Below are 26,138 nucleotides of genomic sequence, written 5' to 3'. Positions count from 1 at the left end.
GATAGGGATTCCACTTGGGGCCTTTGGTTGGCCCTTATAGTCAATCATAGTGCATACCCTTATGATTTTGAAGCAAAACCCCGAGAGCCTCTGCAGATAACTACTCCACTTTGGAGAAATAGTTTTTAGCTGCTTGCTATTGGGCTTTAGTAAAGACTGAACACCTAACCATGGGCCACAAAGTTACTATGAGACCTGAGATGCTCATGATGAAGTGGATATTGCCTCCCCACCAACCCATAATTTTGTCCATGCACAGCAGCACTCCACTAGCAAACGGAAGTGGTATATAAAATTACTCTTTAGCAGGCCCTGAGGGCAAAGGTAAATTACATAAAGAAGTGGCACAAATGTTTATGGCCCCCACTACTTCTATATGACTTCCTTTCTCCCAGCTTATATCTATTGCCTCATGGGGAGTTCTCTACCGTCAGTTGACTGAAGAAGAGAAAACTTGGGCCTGGTTTACAGATGGTTCTGCTTGATATGCAGGCACCACTTAAAAGTGGACAGTTTTACTACAACCTCTTTGTGGGGCATCCCTGAAGGACAGTGATGAAGGGGAATCTTTCCACTGGACAGAACTTTGAGCAGTGAACATGTTTGTTATTTTTACTTTGAAAGAGAAATGGCTAGAGGTGTGAGTGTGCGTATACCAATTCATAGACTGTAGCCAATGGTTTAGATGGGTGAGCAGAGATTTGGAAGGAACATGATTGGAAAATTCGTGACAAAGAGGTCCAGGGACGACATACGTGGGTAGGCCTCTTTGAATGGGCAAAACCTCCCACAAAAAACTGAAGATATTTGTGTCTGATGTGAATGCTCACCAAAGAGTGACCTCAGCAGAGGAGGATTTTTATAATCAAGTGGATAAGATGACCTGTTCTGTGGATAGTAGTCAGCCACTTTCCTCAGCCACTCCTGTCATTGCTCAAGGGGCTCATGAACAAAGTGGCCATGGTGATAGGGATGGAATTTATGCATGGGCTCAGAAACATCGACTTCCACTCACCAAGGAGGACCCACTGCTACACCCACTGCTGAGTGTTCAATCTGTCAGCAGCAGAAACCATCACTGAGTCTCTGATATGACACCATTTCCAGAGGTGATCAAGCCAGTTATTTGGTGGCAGGTTGATTACATTCGACCACCTCCATCATAGAGGGGATAGCCCTTTATTCTTACTGGAACAAACACATTGGATATGGATTTGTCTTCCCACCACACAGTGTTTCTGCCAAAACTACCATCTGTCGACTTACAGAATGCCTTATTCACTACAATGTGTTCCAAAGAGCATTGCTTCTGATCATGGAACTCATTTCATAGTATTTGAAATGTGGCAGTGGGGCCATACTCATGGAATTAACTAGTCTTACCATGTTCCTCATCATCCTAAAGCAGCTGAGTTGATAGAACCATGGAATGGCCTTATGAAGACTCAATTACAGCACCATCTGGAAGGCAATACTTTGCAAGGCTGGGACATGTTCTCCAGGAATTTGTATATACCCTAAATCAGCATCCAATACATGGTACTATTCCTCCCATAGCCAAAATTCATGGGTCCAGGAATCAAGGGGTGGAAATGGGAGTGGCACCACTACTATTACAGTAGTTATCCACTAGCAAAATTTTTGCTTTCTGTCTCTGCAACCTTATGTTCTGCTGATCTACAGGTCTTAGTTCCAAATGCTTCCACCAGGAGATACAACAATGACTCCACTGAACTTGTAGTTAAGACTGTCACCTTGCCACTTTGGGCTCCTCATGCCCCTGAATCACTAGGCAATGAAGGGAGATACTTTACTGGCTAAAGTAATTGATCCTGATTACTAAGGAGAAATTGGGCTCTACTACAAAATGGAGGTAAGGAAGAGCATGTATGGAATACAGTAGATCCCTTAGGGCATCTCTTAGTACTACCATCCTTGTGATTAAAAATCAATGTAAAACTATAATAACTCAATTCGGCGGGACTACTAATGTCTCAGACCTTTCAGGACTGAAGGTTTGAGTCATTCTATCAGGCAAAGAACCACAACCAGCTGAGGTGCTTGCTAAGGACAAAGGGAATATGGAATAGTAGCGGAATGAGGTAGTTATGAATACCAGCTATGACCATGTGAACAGTTGCAGAAATGAGGGCTATAAGTGTTATAAGTATATACTCCTTATTTTGTTATGAATATGTTTGTGTGTATAGTTATGCCAAATACCCTTTCCCCCCTCATAGAACATAAGATGCATTAATAACAATTAACTTTACATGGTAGCATTCATGTTACAGGATATCAAGGAGAAGAGTGACTCAAAGATTTTGCATTCTCTTATGGTGAAAAAGCAAATTTTTCAGTTGTACAATGACATTGTTATTGTCTTTATTTGAAGATATGTGTATGGATACCAATTGGACAAGAGGGGGACAGTGATGGTTCATTTTATGTATCATCTTGGCTAGTTTATGGTATCCAGTTATTTAATCAAACACTTATCAAGGTGTTGCTGTGATGGTGTATTGTAGAGGCAGTTAAAATATGCAATCAGTTGACTTGAAGTAAAGATTACCTTTGATAACGTGGGTGAGCTTCATCAATTAGTTGCAGGATGTAAGAGTGAAAACTGAGATTTCCTGGAGGAGGAAATTCTGCCTCAAGGCTGAGGTGTCACATTCTGACAAATTTCCATCCTGCTGGTTTGCCCTAGATTTCCAACTCAAGACTTCAACATCAACTCTTCTTGAGTTTACAGCCCACTGGCCTGCTACAGATTTCAGACATGCCAGACCCCACAATCACATGTGCCAGTTCCTTAAAATAAATCATATATATATATGTGTATGTATATATGTATATATATGTATATGTATGTATATGTATGTATGTATTATGTGTATATGTGTTGTGTGTGTGTGTGTGTGTGTGTGTGTGTATTCTCTTTCTCTGGAGAACCCTGACGGATGTAATTGTGGAAGGGTAATTTTAAATAAGATGATTAGGAGAGGTGACATTTGAGTATCATTTATGTTTCCAATAATAGTTCATGCTTTTTTTTTTACTGTTTAAAAATAATTTCTTTATTATTTTTATTTATTTGTTAAACTTTCATTTTTTGATAGTGTAGATTCACAGTTTTGTTGATCTTTTCAAAGACCTAGATTTTGCTTCTGGTTTTCAATTTTGTTGATTTCTGCTCTTTATTATTTCCTTCCTTCTTACTTTGTTTGGGTTTGTTTTGCTCTTCTTTTTCTAGTTTCTTGAGTTAGAACTTAGATTATTGTTCTAAGACCTTTCCTGTTTTCTAATTTAAGCATTTAGTGCTATAAATTTCCCTCTTAGCACTTTAACTGCCATCCCAGATATTTTGGTATTTTGTATTTTCATTTGCATTTAGCTCTTTTTTTCCTTTCAAGACTTCCTTTTTGACCCATGAATTATTTAGAAGTGTCTTTAATTTCCACATTTCATGATTTTCCTCTTGTCTTTCTGTTACTGGCTCCTAGTTTGATTCCATTGTGGTCAGAGAACACACTGTAGAATTTCAATTCTTTTATTTTATAAAATATTTATTTATTTATTTGACTGCATTGGGTCTTAGTTGCATCACATGGGATCTTCGTTGTGGCATGCGGGATTTTTCACTGTGGCACACAGGCTCTTCGTTGCAGTACGTGGGCTTCTCTCTAGTTGTGCTGCATCAGCTAGAGCTCACAGGCTCAGTAGTTGCAGCATGCGGGCTCTCTAGTTGTAGTGTGCAGGCTCTGGAGCGCACAGGTTCAGTAGTTGCAGTGTGGGGGCTCTCTAGTTGTAGTGCACAGGCTCCAGAGTACTACATGGGCTCAGTAGTTGCGGTAGGCGGGCTCCCTAGTTGCGGCACATGGGCTCTAGAGCATGCAGGCTCAGTAGTTGTGGCACATAGGCTTAGTTGCCCTGCAGCATGTGGGATCTTAGTTCCTCGACCAGGGATTGAACCCATGTCCCATGCATTGGAAGGCGGATTCTTAACCACTGGACCACCAGGGAAGTCCTCAATTCTTTTAAATTTGTTGAAGTTTATTTTATGGTATGGTCTATCTTGATGAACGTTCCATAAGCACTTAAACAATGTGTATTCTGCTGCTTTGGGGTAGAGTATCTTATATGTGCTAATTAGGTTGGTTGATAGCGTTGATTGGTACTTCTATATCCCTACTGATTTTCTGTGTAGTAAATATTTCTATCAATCGCTGAGAGTGAGATATGGAAGTTCCTAACTACAATTGTAGATTTGCCTATTTCCCATTTTACCTCTATAAATTTTTGCTTTGTGAATTCTGGGGCTTAGTTTTTTTTGATGTGTACACGTTTAGGATTATTAAATCTTCTGGGTGGATTGATATTTTTATTATATGTAAAGGTTTTATTTGTATCTAGTAATAGTCTTTTCTCTGAAGTTTACTTTACCTGACATTATGTAGGCACTTCTGCTCTTTTTAAAAATTAATGTTTACATGGTATATCTCTCTCCATCTTTTTTTTCCAACTTAATCTATATCATTAAATTTGAAGTGAGTTTCTTGCAGCCAGTACATAGCTGGGTTGTGTTTTTGATTTTTTAAAAAATTTATTTGTCCAATCTTTACCTTTTGAGTGGTGTGTTTAGAACATTTAAATGTAAGATGATTATTGATTTGTTAATGCTTAAGTCTATCATTTTATTGTTTATTTTCTGTTCATTTCCACTGTTTCTTGTTCTTCTGTATCTCTCTTATTGCCTTCCTGTGAGTTACTTGACCAATTTTTACAATTCTATCTTTATTTATAGTTCTTTGGGGTGTATTACTTTCTATAGCCTTCTTAGTGATTGCTCTGGGTATTACAATATACATTTATGACTTATTACAATTTGCTGATATCAGGGTTTTACCACCTCATTTGTGGTGTGGAAATCCTACTTCCACTTAGGTCCTTGTACCCTCCTCACTTTAAAATATTATTGAGTGTCAGATGGATTTGTAAATTTTTGTTTCAATCATCATGTATGGTATGGGCTGAATTGTGTTTCTTCAAAAGATATGTTAAGGGCTTCCCTGGTGGCGCAGTGGTTGAGAGTCCACCTGCCGATGCAGGGGACACGGGTTCGTGTCCCGATCCGGGAAGATCCCCCATGCCGCGGAGCGGCTGGGCCCGTGAGCCATGGCCGCTGAGCCTGTGCGTCCGGAGCCTGTGCTCTGCAACGGGAGAGGCCACAACAGTGAGAGGCCCGCGTAACGCAAAAAAAAAAAAAAAAGATATGTTAAAATACTAACCCCTAGCTCTTCAGTATGTGACTCTATTCAGAAATAGGGTCATTGAGATGGGGTCAAACCAGAGGCTGGACACTTATTCCAATCTGACTGGTGTCCTTATAAGAAGAGAAGGGACACAGAGACAGAGACACACACAGGGAGAACTCCACATGATGATGGCAGCAGGAATTGAAGCACCATGGCTACAAGCCAAATACTGCCAAAGATTGTCAGCCACCAATAACTAGGTAGAGGAAAGGAAGGATTCTCCCTTACAGGTTTCAGAAGGAGCAAGTCCCTGCCAACATCTTGATTTTGGACTTCTAGCCTCCAGAACTGTGAGATGATAATTTCTGTTTTTTCCAAGCCACACAATTTGTAGTACTTTGTTATAATAGCCTTAGGAAATTGATACTGATTTTGGTACTGGGAAGTGGGATGCTGCTATAAAAAGATACCTAAATATGTAGAAATGGCTTTGAAATTGGGTAATAGATAGAGGCTGGAAGAATTTTGAGGTGCTTGATTTTAAAAAGACAACCTAGATTGCATCAAAGAGACAGCTGGTAGAAATACGAACATTAAAGGTGCTTCTGGTGAGGACTTAGAAGAAAATAATGAACAAGTTATTGGACACTGAAGGAAACGTGATCATTGTTATAAAGTGGCAGAAAACTTGTCTGAATCATGTTCTGACATTGGATGGAAAGTAAACTTGTAAGTAGTGAACTTGGATATTTAGCTGAGGAGATTTCCAAGCAAAATGTGGAAGGTGAGGCCTGATTTCTCCTTTCTGTTTATTGTTAAATGCATGCAGAAAGAGATAAATTGTGGAATGAGCTCTTAAGCAGAAAGAAACCAGACAAATAACAGAAATAAAAGGTATCCAAATTGGAAAAGAAGAAAAACTGTCACCATTTGCAGATGACACAATTACTATATATAGAAAACCCCAAAGACTCCACCAAAAAATTATTAGAACTAATAAATGAATTCAGTAAAGTTGCAGAATACAATTAATATACAGAAATCTGTTGCTTTTCTATACACTAATAATGAACTATCAGAAGGAGAAAGGAAGAAAACAATCCCATTTATAATCGCATCAAAAAGAGTAAAATAACTAGAATAAACTTAACCAAGGAAGTGAAAGAATTATACTCTCAAAACTATAAAATATTGATGAAGGAAATTAAAGCTGATACAAAGGAATGGAAAGATATTCCTTGCTCTTGGATCGGAAGAATTAATATTGTTAAAATGTCCATACTACCCAAGGTAATTTACAGATTTAATGCAATCCCTATCAAAATACCAATGACATTTTTCACAGAACTAGAACAAATAATCATAAACTTCATATAGAACCACAAAAAAAAACCAAATTGCCAAAGCAAGCTTGAGAATAAAAGAGAACTAAGCTGGAAATATTATGCTCCCAGATTTCAGATTATACTACAAAGCTACAGTAATCAAAACAACATGGTACTGGCACAAAAACAGACACATAGATCAATGGAACAGATTTGAGAGCCCAGAAATAAACCCACGTGCTTATGGTCAATTAATCTATGACAAAGGATGCAAGAATATACAATGGAGAAAAGACAGTCTCTTCAGTACATGGTAGTGGGAAAACTGGATAGCTACATGTGAAAGAATGAAATTAGAACATTTTCTCACACCATATACAAAAATAAACTAAAAACGGATTAAAGACCTAAATGTAAGACCTGAAACCATAAAAATCCTAGAAGAAAACAGGTGGAACACTCTCTGACATAAATCATAGCAATATTTTTTTGATCTGTCTCCTAAAGTAAAGGAAATGGAAGCAAAAATAAGCAAATGGGACCTAATTAAACTTTGTTGTGGGACCACAACAAAGGAAACTATTGACAAAACAAAAAGACAATCTACTGAATGGGAGAAAATATTTGCAAATTATATGACCTAAAAGGGGTTTATATCCAACATATATAAACAGCTCATACAACTCAATATCAAAAAACCCAAACAACCCATTTAAAAAATGGGCAGAAGACCTGAACAGACATTTTTCCAAAGAAGATATACAGATGGCCAACAGCCATATGAAAAGATGCTCAACATCTCTAATCATCAGAGAAATGCAAATCCAAACTACAATGAGCTATAGTAGTAATTTTATTACCACTATTATCAATATAAAACCACCCGCTATATCCCAATATCAAACACCATTATTTGTATGATCAGTATTAATCACAACAGTATTACTTCTGTTATCATTACCTGTACTAGCAGCCGGAATCACTATTCTACTAACTGACCAAAACCTAAACACAACCTGTCAGAATGGCTATCACCAAAAAGTCCACAAATAACAAATGTGGTTCCTCAAAATCTAAAAATAGAATGACCATTTGATTCCCCAATTCCACTTCTTGGTATATATTCAAAGAAAACGAAAATGCTAATTTGAAAATATATGTGCACTCCAATGTTCATAGCAGTGTTATTTACAATAGCCAGGATATGGAAGCAACTGAAGCGTTCATCAACAGATGAATGGATAAAGATTATATATATATCTCACACAATGGAATATTGCTCAGCCATAAAGAAGAATGAAAATCTGCCATTTACAATAATGTAGGTGGACCTAGAGGGTATTATGCTAAGTGAAATAAGTCAGACAGAGAAAGACAAATATTCTGTGTTATCACATATGTGGAACTAAAAAAAACAAAAGACAAAGTGAGGTCTGTCTGCATTTTATGTGTGTGTGTTCATGAAAGGCTTGTTAATTCAAAGTTGGTATAATTCTGACAAAAGACGGAAGGTATTTTTATTTAATGGCTAAAATAATATCAAAATGTGACAGTAGCATAACAGATTATCTCACATACCTGCCCATTTTGAAACTAATTGTGGTCTTCCTGATGATTTTTAAATTTGAACTATTTCAAAAGTTGCACAGTCCAACTCTCAATATTTTGTATTGTACTCTCAAATTTGCATAATTAAAATTCCTATAAAATGTGACCAAATTGGAACACATGAAGCATTGCTCTCTGACCTCATCTCTACTCCTTTCCAACCACACTGGCCATCTTCTAGTTCCTTAAGTACTGCAGGCTTCTCTCTGCCAAAGGTCCTTTGTATGTGGTGTTTCTGGGAAATCTCCCACTCTCACCTCCATATTCCTCTTCACCTAGGTCAATCCTACTCATTCTTAGGGTGCAAGTCTCAGTATCAGGTCAGGTTTCTTTGTCAGTGGTTCTCATGAAACTATGTTCATTTTCTTCAGAGCGCTTATTAGTTTTAAATCATATGTTCATAATCAAAGTGATTTTTAAACTAATATAAGTTTTATGAGGAGAGAGTCAAAGTCCCATTTTGCTCACCATTGGCATCCTCAGTACCGAGCATAGTTCCTGGTACACAGTAGGTGCTCAAAAATAATTTGTTAAATTAATTAATTGATTAATGAACAAGTGTCCATAGTTGCTTCAGTAATTTCTAATTTTGCCACAGCAGCCCAGATAATGGGTTTTAAATTAAAAGGAAGGGCCCTGCAGTATAATAATAGCTAATATTTATTGAGTATCTTATATATGTACCAGCCACTATTTTAAATGCTTTATATGCATTATCTCATTTAATTATTCCCCAAATCCTGTGAGATAGGCACCATAATTATTCCCATTTTACTGATGGAGAAGCTGAGGTAAGTTATTGTTAACAAGATGAGACAATAGAATTCAATCCGAGGCAGTCTACTTCACACTCCATGCTCTTAAATGCTAAGCCATCTAGCCCAACCTCTTCATTTTCCAAACGGGGAAACTGAGGCCCAGAAGGGAAGTGACTTGTTTTTCTTACAACCAATTTAGTGGCAAAACCAGGAATATAACCCAGGTATCTTGATTAATAATTTATAACTTTTAACTACTTCATTCTGCTACTGATAATAAATTAACTCTAATAGAACTATTACACACATGCAATTATAAAACATATTATTGTTTAATATAATAACTCTTTTAATTTCATTTTGAAAAATGGCATCTTTCTCCAAAAAAGATCAAAGGCTTTTTGAGACAGGAGTTTACTAATTTTCTTAGTTTTTAGCCTAATAAAAAAAAATACTTGGGGGTAAGATGCTGGAGTGATTTCTAAGGAATCAAACTTAAGAACCTTTAAGAAAATACCTGTACACATCTGTTAAAAAATAGCAAATGTTAAGTATTACCTGACTGCCCGCTTGGTCCCAAGATTTCACAAGTGTGATCTTTAATCCATGATAAGTCTATGGGAGTGATAGTCTTTTTCAAAATAATTAATTAATTAATTTTTGGCTACGTTGGGTCCTCATTGCTGCACGTCGGCTTTCTCTAGTTGCGGCAAGTGGGGGCTACTCTCCGTTGCAGTGCTTGGGCTTCTCATTGCGGTGGCTTCTCTTGTTGTGGAACACGAGCTCTAGGTGCGCAGGCTTCAGTAGTTGTGGCTCACGGGCCCTAGAGTGCAGGATCAGTAGTTGTGGCACACGGGCTTAGTTGCTCCGCGGCATGTGGGATCTTCCTGGACCAGGGCTCGAACCCGTGTCCCCTGCATTGGCAGGTGGATTCTTAACCACTGTGCCACCAGGGAAGTCCCAGTGATAGTCTTGTTATACTAGTTTTTTTCTTTCTTTTTTGACAGAGACTCTGGGGATACAGAGATATCAAAATAATTTGTCACGAATTTAGCAGCTAGTAAGTGGTGGATCTCGGCTCATTCTCAACTCCAATTCCAAAATAGGGGGTAGGGTGGAAGGTGAGATATTGATTACTGGGAGTGGCATTTTGTGACATTAGTCCCTCCATAACAATGCATGGAAGATTGTTTTCTTCTCGGCTGCTTAAGGACAGCAAATCATTATAGGCATACCTCATTTTATTGAGCTTTGTTTTTTCGCACTTTGAAGATACTGCATTTTTTACAAATTGAAGGTTTGTGGCAACCCTGCGTTGATCAAGTCTATCGACACCATTTTTCCAACAGCATTTGTTCACTTTGTGTCTCTGTGTCACATTTTGGTAATTCTTGCAATATTTCAAACTTTTTCATTATCATATTTATTATGGTGATCTGTGATCACTGATTATTGATGTTACCCCTATGATGGTTAGCATTTTTAAATTAAGGTATGTACATTGTTTTTTTGTAAACATAATGCTATTGCACACTTAATAGATGGCAGTATAGTTAAACATAACTTTTATATGCACTGGGAAGGCAAAAAATTCTTGTGACTTGTTTTAGTGCGATATTTGCTTTATTGCAGTGGTCTGGAACTGAGTTTGCAATATCTCTGAGGTATACCTGTAGTTACTTTATGTGTGATTATTAAACTTAAACTGACCAGTGGGTGTTTTTCTTTTTAAATTATTAAATTGTACCTTTCTGCTTCATCTGTGAGCCCCTGGAAGGCAAGGTATGTGCTTTATACAGTTGACACAGGGGTTGAGACACCGACCCGCCTCCCAGTTGAAACTCCATATGTAACTTTACAGTGGGCCCTCCGTATCCACGGTTCTGCATCTGTGGACTCAACCAACCTCCGATCCTATAGTACTGTAGTATCTCCTACTGAAAAAATATCCACATATAAATGGACCTGCACAGTTCAAGCCCATGTTGTTCAAGAGTCAACTGTATTTAAATTTTTTGTTTTCTTATCACCTAGTACAATATCTGGCACAGAGTCAAATATTTATTGAATAATTGTTAATGTCAGTATTAATATTTATAATCATATTTTTGAAGTGGTATAGGCAATATAGTTTATGCTGGAAATAAGTGTCTTGAGTTAGAGACATGGGCTTGGATGGGACAAGCACAGAGGGCTTTGTCATCTCTGGTGAAAAGTCTTTGAAGGCTATTCATTGTGTGATCTTGAGGAAGTTTACTTCACCTCTCTGGGTCCCAATTTTCTTAAATGTAAAATAGAGAAAATGCCTCTCTTGCAGAATTGTTGTGAGAAATTATAATTCATGTAAAGTGCCTTGCACATAGTAGACAATAAATAAATGATAGTTATTATCTTGGGTCAGTGGAGAGGAGGAGATAGAGCAATACTCCATTATGATGCAAGGAAGGTGTTTTGGAGAATTCATGTCCCTAATACAGAAGTTCCTAACCTGTGAATCTTCTGAAATTCTATTGAAACTTTTGAGTATGCTCATTTTCAGGGGACAAAGACCCATTGGTTTCATTAGATTCTTAAAGTGGTATGTGGCCTGAAAAATTTAATAACTACAACAGCTCCAATTATTTTAAATAGAATACTGTATTAAAGCAGTGTGATAATCACTTCTCTCCCAAATTAAGTCCATTTAAAGCTCAACTCCAAGGCAGATCAAATGTCTTTAGACAAAGGACTTGCCGTCTTCCCCTTAAGCTCTGGTACTATCTTAACTTTGGCCAAGAGGGAAAAGAAGGAATGTGAAACTACTGGGAAAATAATGGAACCACTTATCCACTCCAACCATGCCATTAATTTAGTTCAAGAGGAATCTTTCTCTAGGGCCACATTCCCTAGAATACACCTCTGAATCCTGAACAGAGTGAAGAATATACATTTGTGATATCCATCACACAGGGAACTCATAGAAATTGGGAAAAACAAAACCTCGTAACATTAGAGGGGTCCAATTCTGGGGGCTTTAACTGCTCTGCCCCTCATTCTCTATCATCCCCTACTTCTTTAATCCAGCAACTCCAAATCTCTTTTTACTCTTTAAAGTAATGGCTTCAGAGGTTGTTTTCAGTCTTTCATAGTCCCTGGCGAAGAGAAAAAGACAATATAGTGCATTTTAAATAAAGGATTGTCTGATTGTCTTTTGGTGTTAAAATGATCTTCTGTGAATTGATAATGAAAAGTTTTATTTTTTAAAATGTCTTTACTTAGCAAAATAAAAAGTTGGTGACTATAGAGACTCCCTTCTCCTTTTCTTTTTCCATATTTAAAAATTTCCCAGGTGTGAAATCTAAGTCTGGAAATCACTGAATTAGGAGAATGTTGCAATAGTCCAGGTGAAACACCATGAAAGCTTGAATTAAGGCAGTGTCAATGGGAGGGGGGGCATAGAAAGGCAGGAGAATTGAGAGTGGCCAATTGGATGTGAGGATAGAAGAGAAAGGAATTGCTGGTGAAACTTGCTCTCTGGCTTGGGTCACTAATTGGTTGAATGGCAGCACCATTCACTGAGCTAGAACACACTCAGAGGATAAAGGGACTTTGAAATGATCTTGAATAGATAGGTCCGAAGAACTTGCAGAATGTCCAAGTGGAGATAACCGGCCTATAACTGGAAATATAGCACAGGAACTCAGGAGAGGTTTGTGGAAATCTAGGTGGTAGTTGAAGTGGTGGAAGTGAATGAGATCATCAAGTGAGAATAGAGGGCCACTTTCTCATACACATTTTTCAATTTCTTTGTTTTTAATATATATTTTTATTTATTTTTGGTTGCGTTGAGTCTGTTGCTGCATGAGGGCTTTCTCTAGTTGTGGTGAGTGGGGGCTACTCTTTGTTGCGGGGTGCAGGCTTCTCATTGCAGTGTCTTCTCTTGTTGCAGAGCACGGGCTCTAAGCACGCAAGCTTCAGTAGTTGCAGCATGCGGGCTCAGTAGTTGCGGCACATGGGCTCTATAGTGTGTGGGCTTCAGTAGTTGTGACGCACGGGCTCAGTAGTTGTGGCTCTCGGTCTCTAGAGTACAGGCTTAGTAGTTGTGGCACATTAGCTTAGTTGCTCCATGGCATGTGGGATCTTCCCAGACCAGGGATCAAACCCATGTCCCCTGCATTAGCAAATGGATTCTCAACCACTGTGCCGCCAGCGAAGTCCCTTTTCAATTTCTTTGAGTAATGATATTTAAAACCAAAGAAGTGGCTGTTGGCTTGTGTGTGCCACAATGACCTTCTTGTGGTTAGCCAAGGCTCTAGGTTCTCATGGGTGGCTCACATGGACTGGATACTTGGAAGCAAAGTCCAGTTTGTCTAGACATAGCCAACATTAAAATACTGAGCACAGTGAGGCTAGAACTTGAGAAAGTCCCATTAAAGGATATTACGGAAAATCTGACATCTTTTGGATAACAGGCAAAGTAAAATTTATTACTTTTCAATAAACAGCTTTGACACTTTGAGAGGACTGCACGTCTGCAGAACCCGTCTGGATCACAAAACAAGGACATCATTCGTTCTAAGTCCTTTGAAGACTGGACACACTAGAAAATGATCCCCCAATTTGAGGGGCAGCAAAAGTCCTCTGCACAAAACTCTAGCCCAGTGCTTCTCAAATGTTAACATGCATGCAAATCACCTAGGAATCTTGTTAAAATTCACATTCTGATTCAGTAGAATTGTTGTAGGGCCTGGGATTCAACATTCCTAACGAGTTCCCGGATGACGGTAATGCTGATGTTCCTACTCAAAGTGTTACTCAAAGCGTGGTTAGAACCTTCTATGGCAATTTGACATTGATCAGTGGACTTGTCTTAAACAGGGTAACAAGTTTTTGCAATTCTTTTATTTTTCCCTATGTTATGTTTGTTTTCAAATGTAATTTTACATGTTGAATTGAGTACATGAGAGCTTTTATTTTGCATATATTTTAAAATTTCACTTAAAAAATCATTCTTATTGTGTTTTATAATAGTATTAGTTTGTGATGGATTGGAGGAAAAAATTGATCCCTCACCACAGATAGTTTGAGAAACACTGCTCTAGACAATGAAGAACTTTTTATTTGGGACATAGAATTTAATTAGAAATGGCTGGTTTCTGTTACATATGATTCTAAAGCAGTATTTTAAACTTTTCTTTTTTATTTATTCCATAAACAATAACAAAACTCAGCTAGGTAACATTATGACAGTTTCACCATACACTCAATCACAAATATTTAAAACCTTTGCAACAAGAACAACAAAACCAGAGGTGTTACAAGAATAATTTACAAGAAAATCTATAAAACAGCAAGAAGCTCACAAATGTTCATTTTCTTTTGCACAAGATCACTACACTCTTCCACAACATGTTTTGTGTTACAAAATTCCCAACAAAAGTGTATTTTTTCTTTGTATTGTGGTTTCTAAAACCAGAAACTTTGAAGTAAATATCCTTTTATTAGCACCTAGTGGTGCAGAAAAAGGAAAATTCTCACATACAGACACTTCACAGCACTTTTCTAAGAAAAATATACACTTACAAAATATGTTACAAATTGGCACACTTAAAAATATACAAGATTTTGTAGGCGTCTTAAGAGTGATCCTTAAGCTTTATTCAATTGACTCTACAGATTATTTATAAAGCTTAACTCTAAAAGAAAAAGGCAAATAATTTCCTAACATTTTAAAGTTGCAGTGTCATATGTCAAACAGAAACTTAGGTTACATTCATAAAAAGGACCTCTAACACTTTTATTTTAAATTTTCTTAAATGCTTAAGGGGCTTGGGAAAGGAGAAAAAAATGGAGATAATCATTTTATTTAGCACCATAAATCAGTAACTTACTAAAGAGGTGCATTCAGTTTTATGAAAATTAAATTAAGGTCTAGTACATTCAAAACTCTGTAGGCAGCAAACTCTAGTCAGTGCTACAGGTATCCCAGTAGAGCATCTCAAGCTTTCTACCCTCCTTCACTGGGAGTCAAAAACAAAAGGCCTCTTCTAGTTTTCATTCTAAGCCTTTTCTTTTGTGTTGTAAAACTAGACATCTCTCAAGGAGGCAAAATGATTTAAATATCTCCTTTCTTCTCTTTGAAGGGGATGTCTTTCTAAGACTCAGAAACCACTGAGCCAGCTAGATGCATAGACATCCTTTCCATCTCATGTTGATGAGTGTTTCTTTAGCATCTATTTACTCAGATACCAATTTTAAAGCCTCATTCACACCTTAAACTTTGTATTAACTCTCTGTTTTACATTGTCCTTCTCCAATGTTTTACCTCTTAGTTATTATTCTGAAACCAAGAGTACATCTCAAGTATCATGTAGCTGCAATAGGAGCTCTGCTTCATGACTGTAGCTACTGTTTAATGCTCTGAGTGAAAAGTGTGCCTTAAAGGGTAGCCTGAGTACTGCTATCAAAATAATACCATGCTGGCTGAGGACCCTCAAGCTGATGACAGTGTTTCCCAAGTTAAACAGTCCACCTAAAATCTTTTCTCTCTTATTTGGGTCCTTGAGAAACCTTTACAAAATCCCAGGCCTACACTGTGTTGACAAGATCCCTATTTGTTGCTAAAAATATTTGATTTTGGTACTAAATCTTCCAAACATAATGATGGGCTTAGTGAATTTTATGATTAGAAAATGAATTTCATATTAGTGTTATTTCATAAAAAGGACATACTCCTGTAGTGATGGTTAGTCACTTAAAAAATCTCTAAATGAAAACAAAAACTCCTTAAATTAGATAATTTCTCAATAATACAGGAGAAAACATATACTTTTAGTTCTAGCAATAGGACTAGCTAGTGCTCCATTCTCTTCAGCGCAGAAACTTAGCTCTCTGTAATTCTTGGAACTGTTCTGGGAGCATCTGTAAATTGAAGATGTGGCAGATCTGCATTAGACTGATTCAGCTTGGTAAGAGCAAGCTTGGTTAAGAGGTCCTTGGATATGGTTTTTCTCCTGTAGGCAGTAAATGCTAATTAGAACTCACTAAAATGGAAATTCACTACAACTGCAGAACCTCACATAACAGGACAAAGGATGCTAGCCAGAGTTGTTTATAGCTTGTGAGCATCCTTTATGCTTCTCTCTCTTTTATACACACTTACCCCCCCTCCCTATCCCACCTGCACACATACAGATGCTTCCCAGCAAGAAAAAAGGTCAGAGAAGGTGAAAGTTGTCACAAAGCCCACCTAGCACCAAGGACTTCAGGGAGATGGCTAAAGAAGTGATGGTCAAGGTAGTGCTGGAGGTTTGAAAACATTTAGGAAAAGGTAAGGCCTTAACACATAATTGCACAAAGTAACAAGTCAGAAGAGAAAGCAGGGAGGAAGCAGCATGTGAAGAAGCTGGTATATGAGACACTGGAGAGGCCACTGGTTCAAGCCAGTTGTCACAGACCAAACGTAACGCCCAAAGTCTCGAAGAACCTTGGTCAAGGCCACTGTTTCAGCACCCTGCTCCACATAGTCCAGCAACTAACCAGGGCAGAAAGGGATCAGATCTATTCTTATAGATCTTCAAGGAAAAGAAGTTTCCAATTTTCCTTAGTCATGCAATATAATTCTGCATGTGTGTGTGCATGTGTGTGTTCACGTTTAAAATTAGATTTGAAAGTAGCCAAGGCAATTAAAAGTAATTAAGAGTGAGAAGGTTTCCCTCTGAGCTTCTGGAAGAAAGTAGCCTGGCTAAGGTTCTTATAGTCTGACACTTTGGGGAGGTGGAATATAAGATTATAAAAGAAGAAAAATTCTAAGATCAAGAATTGAAATTAAGTAAGGAGAATACGGGAGAATACCATTCCCAGGAAAGTAAGATTAAATGGGATTCTGTTGGGGAGGAATTCATAGGAAGCAGCTTCTCAGAGAGCAGAGGTTAGAAGGGAGTGGCAATCAGGGATTTCAGACCAAGGAAAGTTCCATATAGCTGACTTGAGATATCAACGATAGGGCAAAACACTACTTTTCTATCACTGGTCCTCACTCCACTAAGGCAGCTGGTTGAATAAGGGATCTACAAAAAGTCAGGCCTACTATGCTGTTACAGGAAGAAAATGAATTGTGAGAGCAGAGACAGGACCAACAAAGCCCTAAAAACTGAAGAACTCAGAACATAATGTACTGAGAGGGATATTAAGTGCAATTAAGAGAATAATCATCTTCTGCCTTATCCTGTTGCTCATTTTTCAAACTCAGCTTCCTGTTACATTTTGGTACAAAATGATCGGTTACAAATCACTAATTTAATCTTAAAAACATATAATGCACTGTAGGCCAAGAAAAAAGGTACTTTAAAATGGCAATTCTCTTTGGAGAAAGGGATGAACCATGTTCTAGAATTGGCTCCTAATGGGCTCCATAGGAGCAACTGAAAGAGTATCCATTCCAAAGGACTCATGATAGCAAGTTCTGACAAGTTCTGACAAGTTCTGGAAATTGTTTATTTCCAACAGTTTCAGGCTGTCCTTCTACCCCACCTCACCCCATTCTCCAAAGCTGAACTGATACTGAGAAAAACTGGTACAACTTCTCCCATATTTATTTTTATAAAACACATTGTACTCATGGAACATTTTCTTTATTCCTTATTTGACTGCCACCTTTTGATTACATATAGAGCACTCCATTCCTATAAGCTAACAGGTGACTTTGAGATCTGGAGTCTTGGGGATCACAGTACAGGCAGAGTTGGTTATTCCAAATTAAATTCAGCTGCAAAACAGAAAAATTAAAACAAAAACAAAACAAAGACCAGTTCCTAGGAACCAGCCACAGCATTTAGTAAAAACAGCTAGCTATCAGAGTGGAGAAATAGAAGAAAATGTTCCAGTTTGATTATTTTCCCTTTTGGATGGCTGCTGTAGAGCAGGAGACATGTTGCACCCGGTGCCTTTCCATTAAGTAATTTTCCAGGACTCACCACACACAAAGCCTAGGAATAGGCCTGAAGCAGCCTCATGAAATGCTCTTCACTCACTTGTCCCCACAGACATACACAATCACACCATCAAGAACACAGGCTTGTTCATTTTACTACCTAGCAGTAAGTAGTAGAGCTGGCTGGTAAAAGGAATCATGGACTGGGAAGTGTGTATACTTATATATATGACAGGCTTCCTTCCATTTCTCTCTGACTACTTTCAAATGTTGCTTCTCTGTTTGTGAATATATTTAGGTGGCAATGACTAGGTAGGTTCATATTTTGCTTAAATTTTTCCTTTGGAAACATCTTCCCTTTTTTTAAAATTCCCTTTTCCCCCACCCACTTATTCTCCACCCTCCCACCCGCAGCCTATATATTCACAAGTTAATAGGTTAGTAACAATATTAGTAAGAATAGTAAGAGTAACAACAACAACAACCAACAATATTAATAATATGAATCCCCTATATCTCTATAGCACTTTACGATCTACAAAGCGCTTTCACGTCCATTATCTCATCTGTGCCATAATGCAACAGTCATCAGACACACAGGCCTTCAACTGTGCAAGGAAAATAGACCAAATGTTAGAAGTCAAGTGGTGAATAAAGGGGAAGAAAAAGCTAGTCGTGAGGGATGCTGAAGCTGTGAAATTTTTTAAAAAGGGAAAGGGCTTGAATAAAAAAATGTGATTTCAAAAATTTATATTAAAGATTGGGAATTAAGTTTAGTGTGTGGCATCAAATACTAGTTATGCTCAGACTAAGTATATATGGCCCCAATTAGTTGTTATCACAAATTGTTCAGCTTATCGAATGTGATTCATAGGTGTCAAACTGAGATGCCTTAACATTTTCTTTAAATGACATTGGCATTGCAAGATTAAACACTTAACACTAAAGCCATGATATGAGTGCACTTTTGACAAAACTGGAATAAAACATTTAGGAAACTACTTAAATAAAAGCAATCTATGTACTTCATTTATCTTAGTGTTAATTTTATAGCTATTTTATAATTTATCCCAGACTATTATAAAATATATAAAACTGAGATATAAAGTATCAGCAATATAACTTTGCACTTTAAATAATTTTCAGCTACAGATTTTGCTTTTAGAAAACAAACTTTAAAGCAGCTGTTTTGTTTCCTTGTAAAAGTTTCTGTAAATGCATATACTTGGGTCCCTGATGGACTTAGCTGTTGTGACTTCCAGACTTTTCCAACACTTTAACCCTTATACAATGGAACAAACAAACCTTTATTGTGCCTTGTTTAATGGTTCATGTTTCCACACAGGACAGCAGAATTTAAATTTTTAAAATAATGTATGTATGCTTATAGATATATATATTTTAAAACTTAATTAATGAGCTTTAAACTGTGGGGTGAATCTGTGAGATGAGGTAAGGAAATTTGGCACATTTCAAACAGTATCCTTTAAGTTTTGGTAAATTGTGTAACACAACATATTTTTCCACTGTGATCTACAGGTGCTATCCACATAAGTGGGGGTGGTTAATAGCAAGAATCACTGGAATGTTTCTAGTAAATTAACAGGGACAAGCTCCCCAAATACTCACAACCAAATGTTGATATAGAAGTAAAAATATATACAATACAGTCACTTTTTTGTAGTTTGGCACAATGTTTTACTTCCTTTCCCCTTGGGTAAACAGTGCATAAACTACTTTGTGCAACTGTATGACTTCTAAAGTCTTTTACATAGAACATCAGATTAAAGTTTGCTTCCAAAGACTTATTCCCACACTTTAAAATTCTTTTCTTTAAGCACTTACATGTCAACATACATACCACAAGGCATATTTTGAAAGAAATAAAACACAAACATCAAATGTCTTTCTGGAAAATGGGAGTCTCTTCTTCAAACACAGGTAAAACCCAAAATGCTGTTTCTGCTTTTAGGAGATTGTAGTCGGAATCCCTGCAGAAAAACCAAACAATTTATGCCATCTTAGTTAGCTTTAGTGTATGTCCCACAAAGGGATCATACAATCTAAATTTGTTTACATCATACTAGATGCCGTACGATGCAGAAAAAGATACAAATAGCAGGGGCCGCTAGAAAGCACTCCTAATTGCCAAATGATGAGATTTTGTTTTCCAAATTATGCTCTTTTTGCTTAAATGATCTTGGCATTTTTGTCTATATAACTTTTAAATTCTGTTATTCAAAAATTTTCTCACTGCAAAGTCCTTCCCTTCCCCAAGTCATTCAAGAGCATATTTTAGTTGTATTTTCTCAGTAAGTAAAAACTAATGCTGACTAGCAGAAAAAGTAGCCTTGTCAGAATTTATCCCTAGTCAAGCCACTACAAAATTGCCCAATCTTTTGTGTGGCTTAGAGGTATAGGGATTTTCATGCACTTTTTTCTTTTCGTTTTAATTTGAAAAAGAAGGGAATGGGACAGTTTCTTTCATGCAAACTGCTTTCAAGAGGGAAAAAAATGAGGGACTGCGGGCTTAGCAGAGTAGGAAAGCTAAGGGTGCATCATCTCAGCCATTTTGATGCAGTATTACCTCAGTTTTTCAAAAGAAGCTGTCCCAGCCTCATCCTTGTGGACCTGTTCTCGCTCCATACGCTTTCCCTTACACTTCTCATCTCTCAGGGCCTTGGAGCTGGTTTTGTGACGATATAACTTTTTGTGTGTCGGTCCATTATTGCCTAAAGTGCTCAGGTTATTATACTTTTTATCAAAGAAGGCAGAGCGAGAGTCCTCGTTATAACCAGACATGCTTGCACGACCAGGATCACCTATCGCTGCTTTCCCATTGCTTTTACTCACACCCTTGATGGACCTGTGATTCTTAGTGGCTCCTGGAGAGCCACTGTTGGCCTTTTTCTTAGATTCCTGTGGTGTCCCAGCCAATATTTTGAGTGTTTTTAATTTTAGACTATTGGACTCAGGGGAGTAGAATATATTGGGGTCTCCATGGTGCTCCATGGGTTCGCAAAGGGGCTCTATGGAGGCCATCATGAATCTCTGCACATCTGCCATACCAGAGGCAATGTTGGACAAGATATAAGAAGGCTCCTGAAATTCCCGTTGATCATCATCCAGAAGGTTGTTGGTGTTGGTGCCCATGCTCATGTCACTCCAGCCTGGGCTGCTCTCCTTCCCCAAAGACCAATCTCCAGAAAGTCCCTTCTGACTTGGCATCTTCATAGAGGCCACAGGGCCACTATGCTGGATACATTCAGCCAAAGTCTTCCCTGTGGAGGATATGCTGTTGACTTGGCCTCCTCCACGACCGATGCCAATTTGCATTTTCTCTCCATTGACTGCAACCATGAATTTCCCTTTCTTTGTTGACTTAGGGACCTGGCGGGAGGTTTTGCCAGGTGGTTTTTCAATCCCTTTGTTGTTGGCTTTGGGGTTTTTTTTCCTGTTGTTTTTCTGAGAAGAGCTTTGGTTCGTAGCCCCACTCTTGTTGGGTGAACTTTTCTTTCTTGATTTTGACACCTTGTTGTTAGTACTCATTTGACCAGATGGATCATTAAACGCTGATAAGCAAGGGGCTTTTTGGAGCAGGCTGACAGAATCCTCATCATTGAACATATGGAATTGAAACTGATGGTTATTTAAAGTAAATCCATCATCCACTTGGACCTGCCGTGAAAGGGTACTGCAGTCCCATTTGATTTTTTCCATATTGCCCAGTATTCCTGGGACACCCTCTTGGAACACCTTTAGTGTTCCTAGTGTCTTGATACTCTCACATCTGGTAATCTGAGGGGAAAGACTGGGGGTGTCAGGTGGGGACATCTCTGAGAGGGAAGAGTGGCGGAATTTGTCAGGAGTGAAGTTGGAGATATCCAGGAGGTCAGTGGACTCCTTTAGTGGTGCTATTTCATCAATGCTCTGCTGGATCACCAGCTTGGGGCTGCAATGGGCCAGGAAGTCATCAGTGATATCATCATCACCATCCTTTTCACAAGACTTCAAGCTTAAGGAGCAATAATTGCTTGAGTTGACAGAGAGTGGGGCCATGGAATCAAAGCTAAAGAGCCGCCCATCATCCATATTCACTGGACCCTGCTGGAAAGGAAAGCAGATCTCTCCATTATTAAAGTGACATAATTGATAAGAGTCATCAGATGAGAGCTGGGTGTCTTGCACAGACGCATACAGGACCTTGTTGCAACTACTGCCACCGCTGTTGAGGCAGATCGGATTGTATGTTGTAGCTGTGAGGTTATTTTCCATGGAAACTACTTGGGAGACTCCAAATTCACATGATTGGTTTGGAACTATCTCCCTTGAGACTGCAGCCATGAATTCCTGGGAGCCAGAAGTAGGTTTGTTGGGCCACACATTTCCATAGTTGCTTGATTCCATTTTGAAGTTTTGGGATGATTGAAGCAGCTCAGACTCAGAAGGCGAGGAAAGTACACAGTCCTGGGCAGGCTGGAGAGGTACAAATGATTTTTCTGTTTGAGTGAGGCTGACTTCATTTTGCTCTGGAGAATGCTGAGTGAAGTATGAAATGCCAGTATTATTTGACAAGTCAGAAGCATCTAACAATGTCTGCAAATACCCTCCAGGGATAACAGGTATATTGTTGGCAACATGAGCAGATGATAGAGGCATTTCAGAAGAGCAAGTGGTTGGTAGGAAAGTAGAATTCTTAGCAACCTTTGTCTCATGAAATTCAGATAGATGTGAACCGTTTGAGGTCCCAGGAATAGCTTCATTCTTTGAATTAGCCTTGGAAGATTGGTCTCCCAAAAGAGGGGTCATTTGAACAACTGGCTTGCTTTCTTGCCCAGCTTTGATTTTCTTGGATTTTAACCTGGCTTCACTTTTAAATTTGATTTTGTTGAGCACTTTCCTCTCTGGCCCCTTAAATTGTGCATCTTGGGCTTTGACTTTCACTGAGTCAGGGCCTGTGATGTCATTTAAATGTGATCCATTTGCACAGCCGGGGGCAGCCAGAGGTGCTGACTTCAGTGTACCTTTCAGGCCTCCATCTTCTTTACGACTACTAGCTTGCCTCTCATCATTGCAGAATGAAACCTGCTTACCACTTGCTGAAGTTTCCATGGATGGGATTCTTTGAATCCTGTGCCTGTTGCCAAGTTTAGATTTTCGTTTGCGAGCAGGTGGCAGGAATGACACCTCAAAGCTACCTGGTTCAAAGCTTTGCTTTTGGCATAAGGGTGTTTTGTTGGAGTCTGAATTGCTGTTTCTCTGCTTTTTCTTCTTTTGCCAGAAGCCCTTCAAGGGGGCCAGCTTGGAATATTTGTTGAGCTGCGTCTCACTCAAATTCACTGTTGTCTCACTGGCATCCACCCTACCCAACTTCACCAGCATGTTCTTCTCACCTTTAAAACGATTAATGATGATATATTTGATAATAACAGGGGGCTCCTTACGAGTTACTTTTCTTCTCTTTTTGGGACACCATTCATCATCATCTTCCTCTTTACAACCACCTGGCAGCCATTCCTTCCTCTCATTTACCTTTTCACCCTCTAGTGAGTCAACATCATATAGATAATCTTCACTATACCTGACTTTTCTCTTGGCTCGCAGCCCATAATTCTGCTGGGAGGAGGAGCTGCCAGAATTAGTGTCCCGAGCCATATAGCGGCTACAGTCCTTGATCTCCCCCATGGCATCATAAGAGACCTCAATGAAGGAACTGTCATCACTAAAATTCCCTGATGCCTCCAAGGAATTGGCAAGATGGCCTTGCTTTGGATTCTTAAATTGCTCTACTTCAGGTCCACTGCATGGTTTATTTAAGGCAGATTTTTCTCCATTATCCTTTGCATCTTTTTTCTCTACACCTTTGTCTTCCTGGCCTTCTTCTTTGCCTTTCTTCTTGTCCAAGATTTTATCTTCCTCCCCCCAGATAATGCTCACATCAGGGACCTTGAATTGGGAAAGATCACTGCTCTGCTTCAGGGCCCCACTCTTAGACTCCCGCTTGGGGCAGGTAGTGAAGACACTGGGAAAAAAGTTGAATTGGGCATCCTCCTGCATCAAAAGGGTGGTTTTGTCTCGAACGTTGTCCTGGAAGGATTCATATCGAATTTTCAGGGAGCAGACATCACTGCCCAGTGTTGACTCATCATCATCGAACATGTAGTTATCCACATCTTCTTCAGAGAACAAGTTGACAGACAGCTCATTCTTGGAACAGAGGTCAAGAAGTTCAATCTTACTCTCACTAATAAAAGTCTCAAAGTAACCCCAATCCTGATTGGAATTTGCCAGCAAAGCCTCTTCCGTATTGCACTTATCTAATAGTAATGCCTCATAATAACTTTTCTGAGCTGGGTCCTCCAAGTCAATGTCAGGTTTCTCGGCTTCTCGTCTATCTCCTGCCCTTGATTTGTGCAGTGGGAAGCCTAGGAGCTGGTCTGAGAGCAGCTGCTCTCCGTATTTCATGTTTTCTCCAGCATTAATACACTGAATCCCTATATCAGAGACTGCACAAGTTTCATAATCCCTATTTAGATCACTGACTTTTAGACTGATCCCTGGCTCAGGATCTACTGCATCCTTGGATTCCATGAAGCAGCCCAAGCAAGTCCGGCTTGGCTGCATGAGGCACTCCCCATTCAAAGCTGACATGCCTGCAGGCTCCATTATGGCAAAAGGAGCTTTCTCACACTCATTGGGCAGTGACCATGTGTTCAGGCCTTTTGAAACACCAGATGTAAGGGAGATGGCATTCACAGAAGCACTATTAGCAGCATGCTCAGGTGCTTCAATCAGGCCCAAAGGAGAGGGAGGGCTCTGCATACAGGGCTTCTTAGAGGGCAGAGGCAGGAGACCTCTGGGATACATCAGGTTCTCTTTTTGAGCCACCAGTATAGGCTGGATTGGTGTAGCAGCATCTAGAGCTGCAAATGACTTCATTGCCACATCCTGGTCCTCTGAATCTAGAGAAAAGGGGAAAAATGACAGAAATAAAGTTAAAGGTATTAGACCAGACTCATTAACTCTCTTTCCCTTGATCAGTTTCTGGTACTTGATCTTATGATATAAAATCTAAGCTTCAGCTTCTCTAACTTTTGAAGTAGAAACTACAGAGTTAAAGAACAACCTTGATTTTGTATTGAACATTCATGCGAGTGAAAAATAATATTTTTTAGGTTCAGCTTTTTCTTCAGACACACATGGCACTCTCCTCAGAAATGAGGAAAAAATTGGATTGCTTGATCAACTGGAAAGTCAAATCTTTCAGGGTGGGAAAATGCTGAGATGGGATATATTCATGGTTTTGAACTATGAGGCATAGTCCTATCCTTCAGACCTCACCTATGTTTTGGAAGCTCCTACTGAATCTAAACATTCCAAACTTCACATCAGAGCATATTTCTAATTCACCAGGAATTTAGAGGAACTTAAGTATCCATTTGATAGAGATGATTTGGGAGAGCAAAGGGGTTGGATTTGATACCTCTTAGAGACCCTTCTAGTCCAGTTAGAGATCTGGTGGAATAAAGTTTAGGATTAACTCCTATCTCAGAGGCATCCTAGACTTAACTTGCCCCAGCTCTGTGGATACCGAAAATCTATAGTACTAACAAAGGACTACTGGGAGAGATATTACATACCACAATTAAATTCCCTTACCATTTTCCTTGACCCCATTAATCATAGTGTTTTCTCCATTGGCTGAGGCAACAACAGCCTTATCTTGTTGGTTATCCATGAATGGAACCTCTTATTGTTTCATTCCAAGTCCAAATGCTGTCCAACCTGCACATTTCAAATACATAATATCAGTCATCAAATTTTCTTCTCTGTTTTAAGCTCATTTCAGCTAGAGACGTTTTAAAATGTTCACTGGAATTTACCTCTTTCCAGACTGGCTTCATAGCCACTATTGTTTTTGTTTCATATTTTATACCTACTATATAAGTCAATTTGGAAACTCACACTCCATTCACACATTCTAGATCCTTCTGTCTCCTCTAGGCTACCATACCATTCAAAACTGAAATCTGAGGAAGCAGGCAAACTTACATCTTCTTCCAGATAGTAATACATTTAACCTAATCATGGTCATCCAATTAGGAAGGACGCAAAGTAGAGCCCAGACTAACCTGAGACAAGGGGTGTGTACATGTGGAGATTGGCTTTATTTCTGTTTGTCTCATCTCTAATTCAGATGATCATAAGCTCTTAACGAAACAAGCCAATTCGTATATACACACATATACATCCCATTCATATTTTCTCTGTGCTTAAA

At 38.7% G+C, this 26,138-nt stretch overlaps 1 protein-coding gene across 2 annotated transcripts; it reads right to left on the bottom strand.

The window, feature by feature from the left end:
* Positions 1 to 18,262: 18,262 nt before the first annotated feature.
* On the bottom strand, positions 18,263 to 25,906 carry NEXMIF (neurite extension and migration factor). 2 transcript variants are annotated; one of them, XM_089904358.1, is made up of 3 exons: positions 25,520 to 25,906; positions 20,448 to 24,822; positions 18,263 to 19,851 (listed from the first exon to the last, which is right to left on the bottom strand). In XM_089904358.1, the coding sequence occupies exons 1-3, from the start codon at positions 25,596 to 25,598 to the stop codon at positions 19,758 to 19,760; spliced, it is 4,548 nt and encodes a 1,515-aa protein (XP_089760484.1). In that variant the 5' UTR covers positions 25,599 to 25,906; the 3' UTR covers positions 18,263 to 19,757. The 2 variants fall into 2 exon arrangements, with proteins under 2 accessions (XP_089760484.1, XP_089760483.1); XM_089904357.1 differs by having other exon boundaries at positions 18,263 to 24,822.
* Between the last annotated feature and the right edge of the window lie 232 nt (positions 25,907 to 26,138).

Source organism: Delphinapterus leucas, chromosome X, assembly GCF_059928025.1.
Source record: "Delphinapterus leucas isolate spDelLeu-1000000601 "Yukka" chromosome X, BTC_Dleu_Yukka2, whole genome shotgun sequence".
Taxonomy (NCBI): domain Eukaryota; kingdom Metazoa; phylum Chordata; class Mammalia; order Artiodactyla; family Monodontidae; genus Delphinapterus; species Delphinapterus leucas.
The sequence above is the reverse complement of the archived record's forward strand: the minus strand, read 5'-3'. Positions and strand labels throughout refer to the sequence as shown.

Bases quoted from the DNA above. Each gene is read 5' to 3' on its own strand.
- NEXMIF (XM_089904358.1), bottom strand. From the start codon at position 25,598: ATGGATAACCAACAAGATAAGGCTGTTGTTGCCTCAGCCAATGGAGAA. The intron at 24,823-25,519 runs GTAAGGGAATTT...CCTTTTCTCTAG, and splicing joins TAATGGGGTCAAGGAAAATG to ATTCAGAGGACCAGGATGTG. The intron at 19,852-20,447 runs GTAATACTGCAT...GTTTTTCTGCAG, and splicing joins GCTTCTTTTGAAAAACTGAG to GGATTCCGACTACAATCTCC.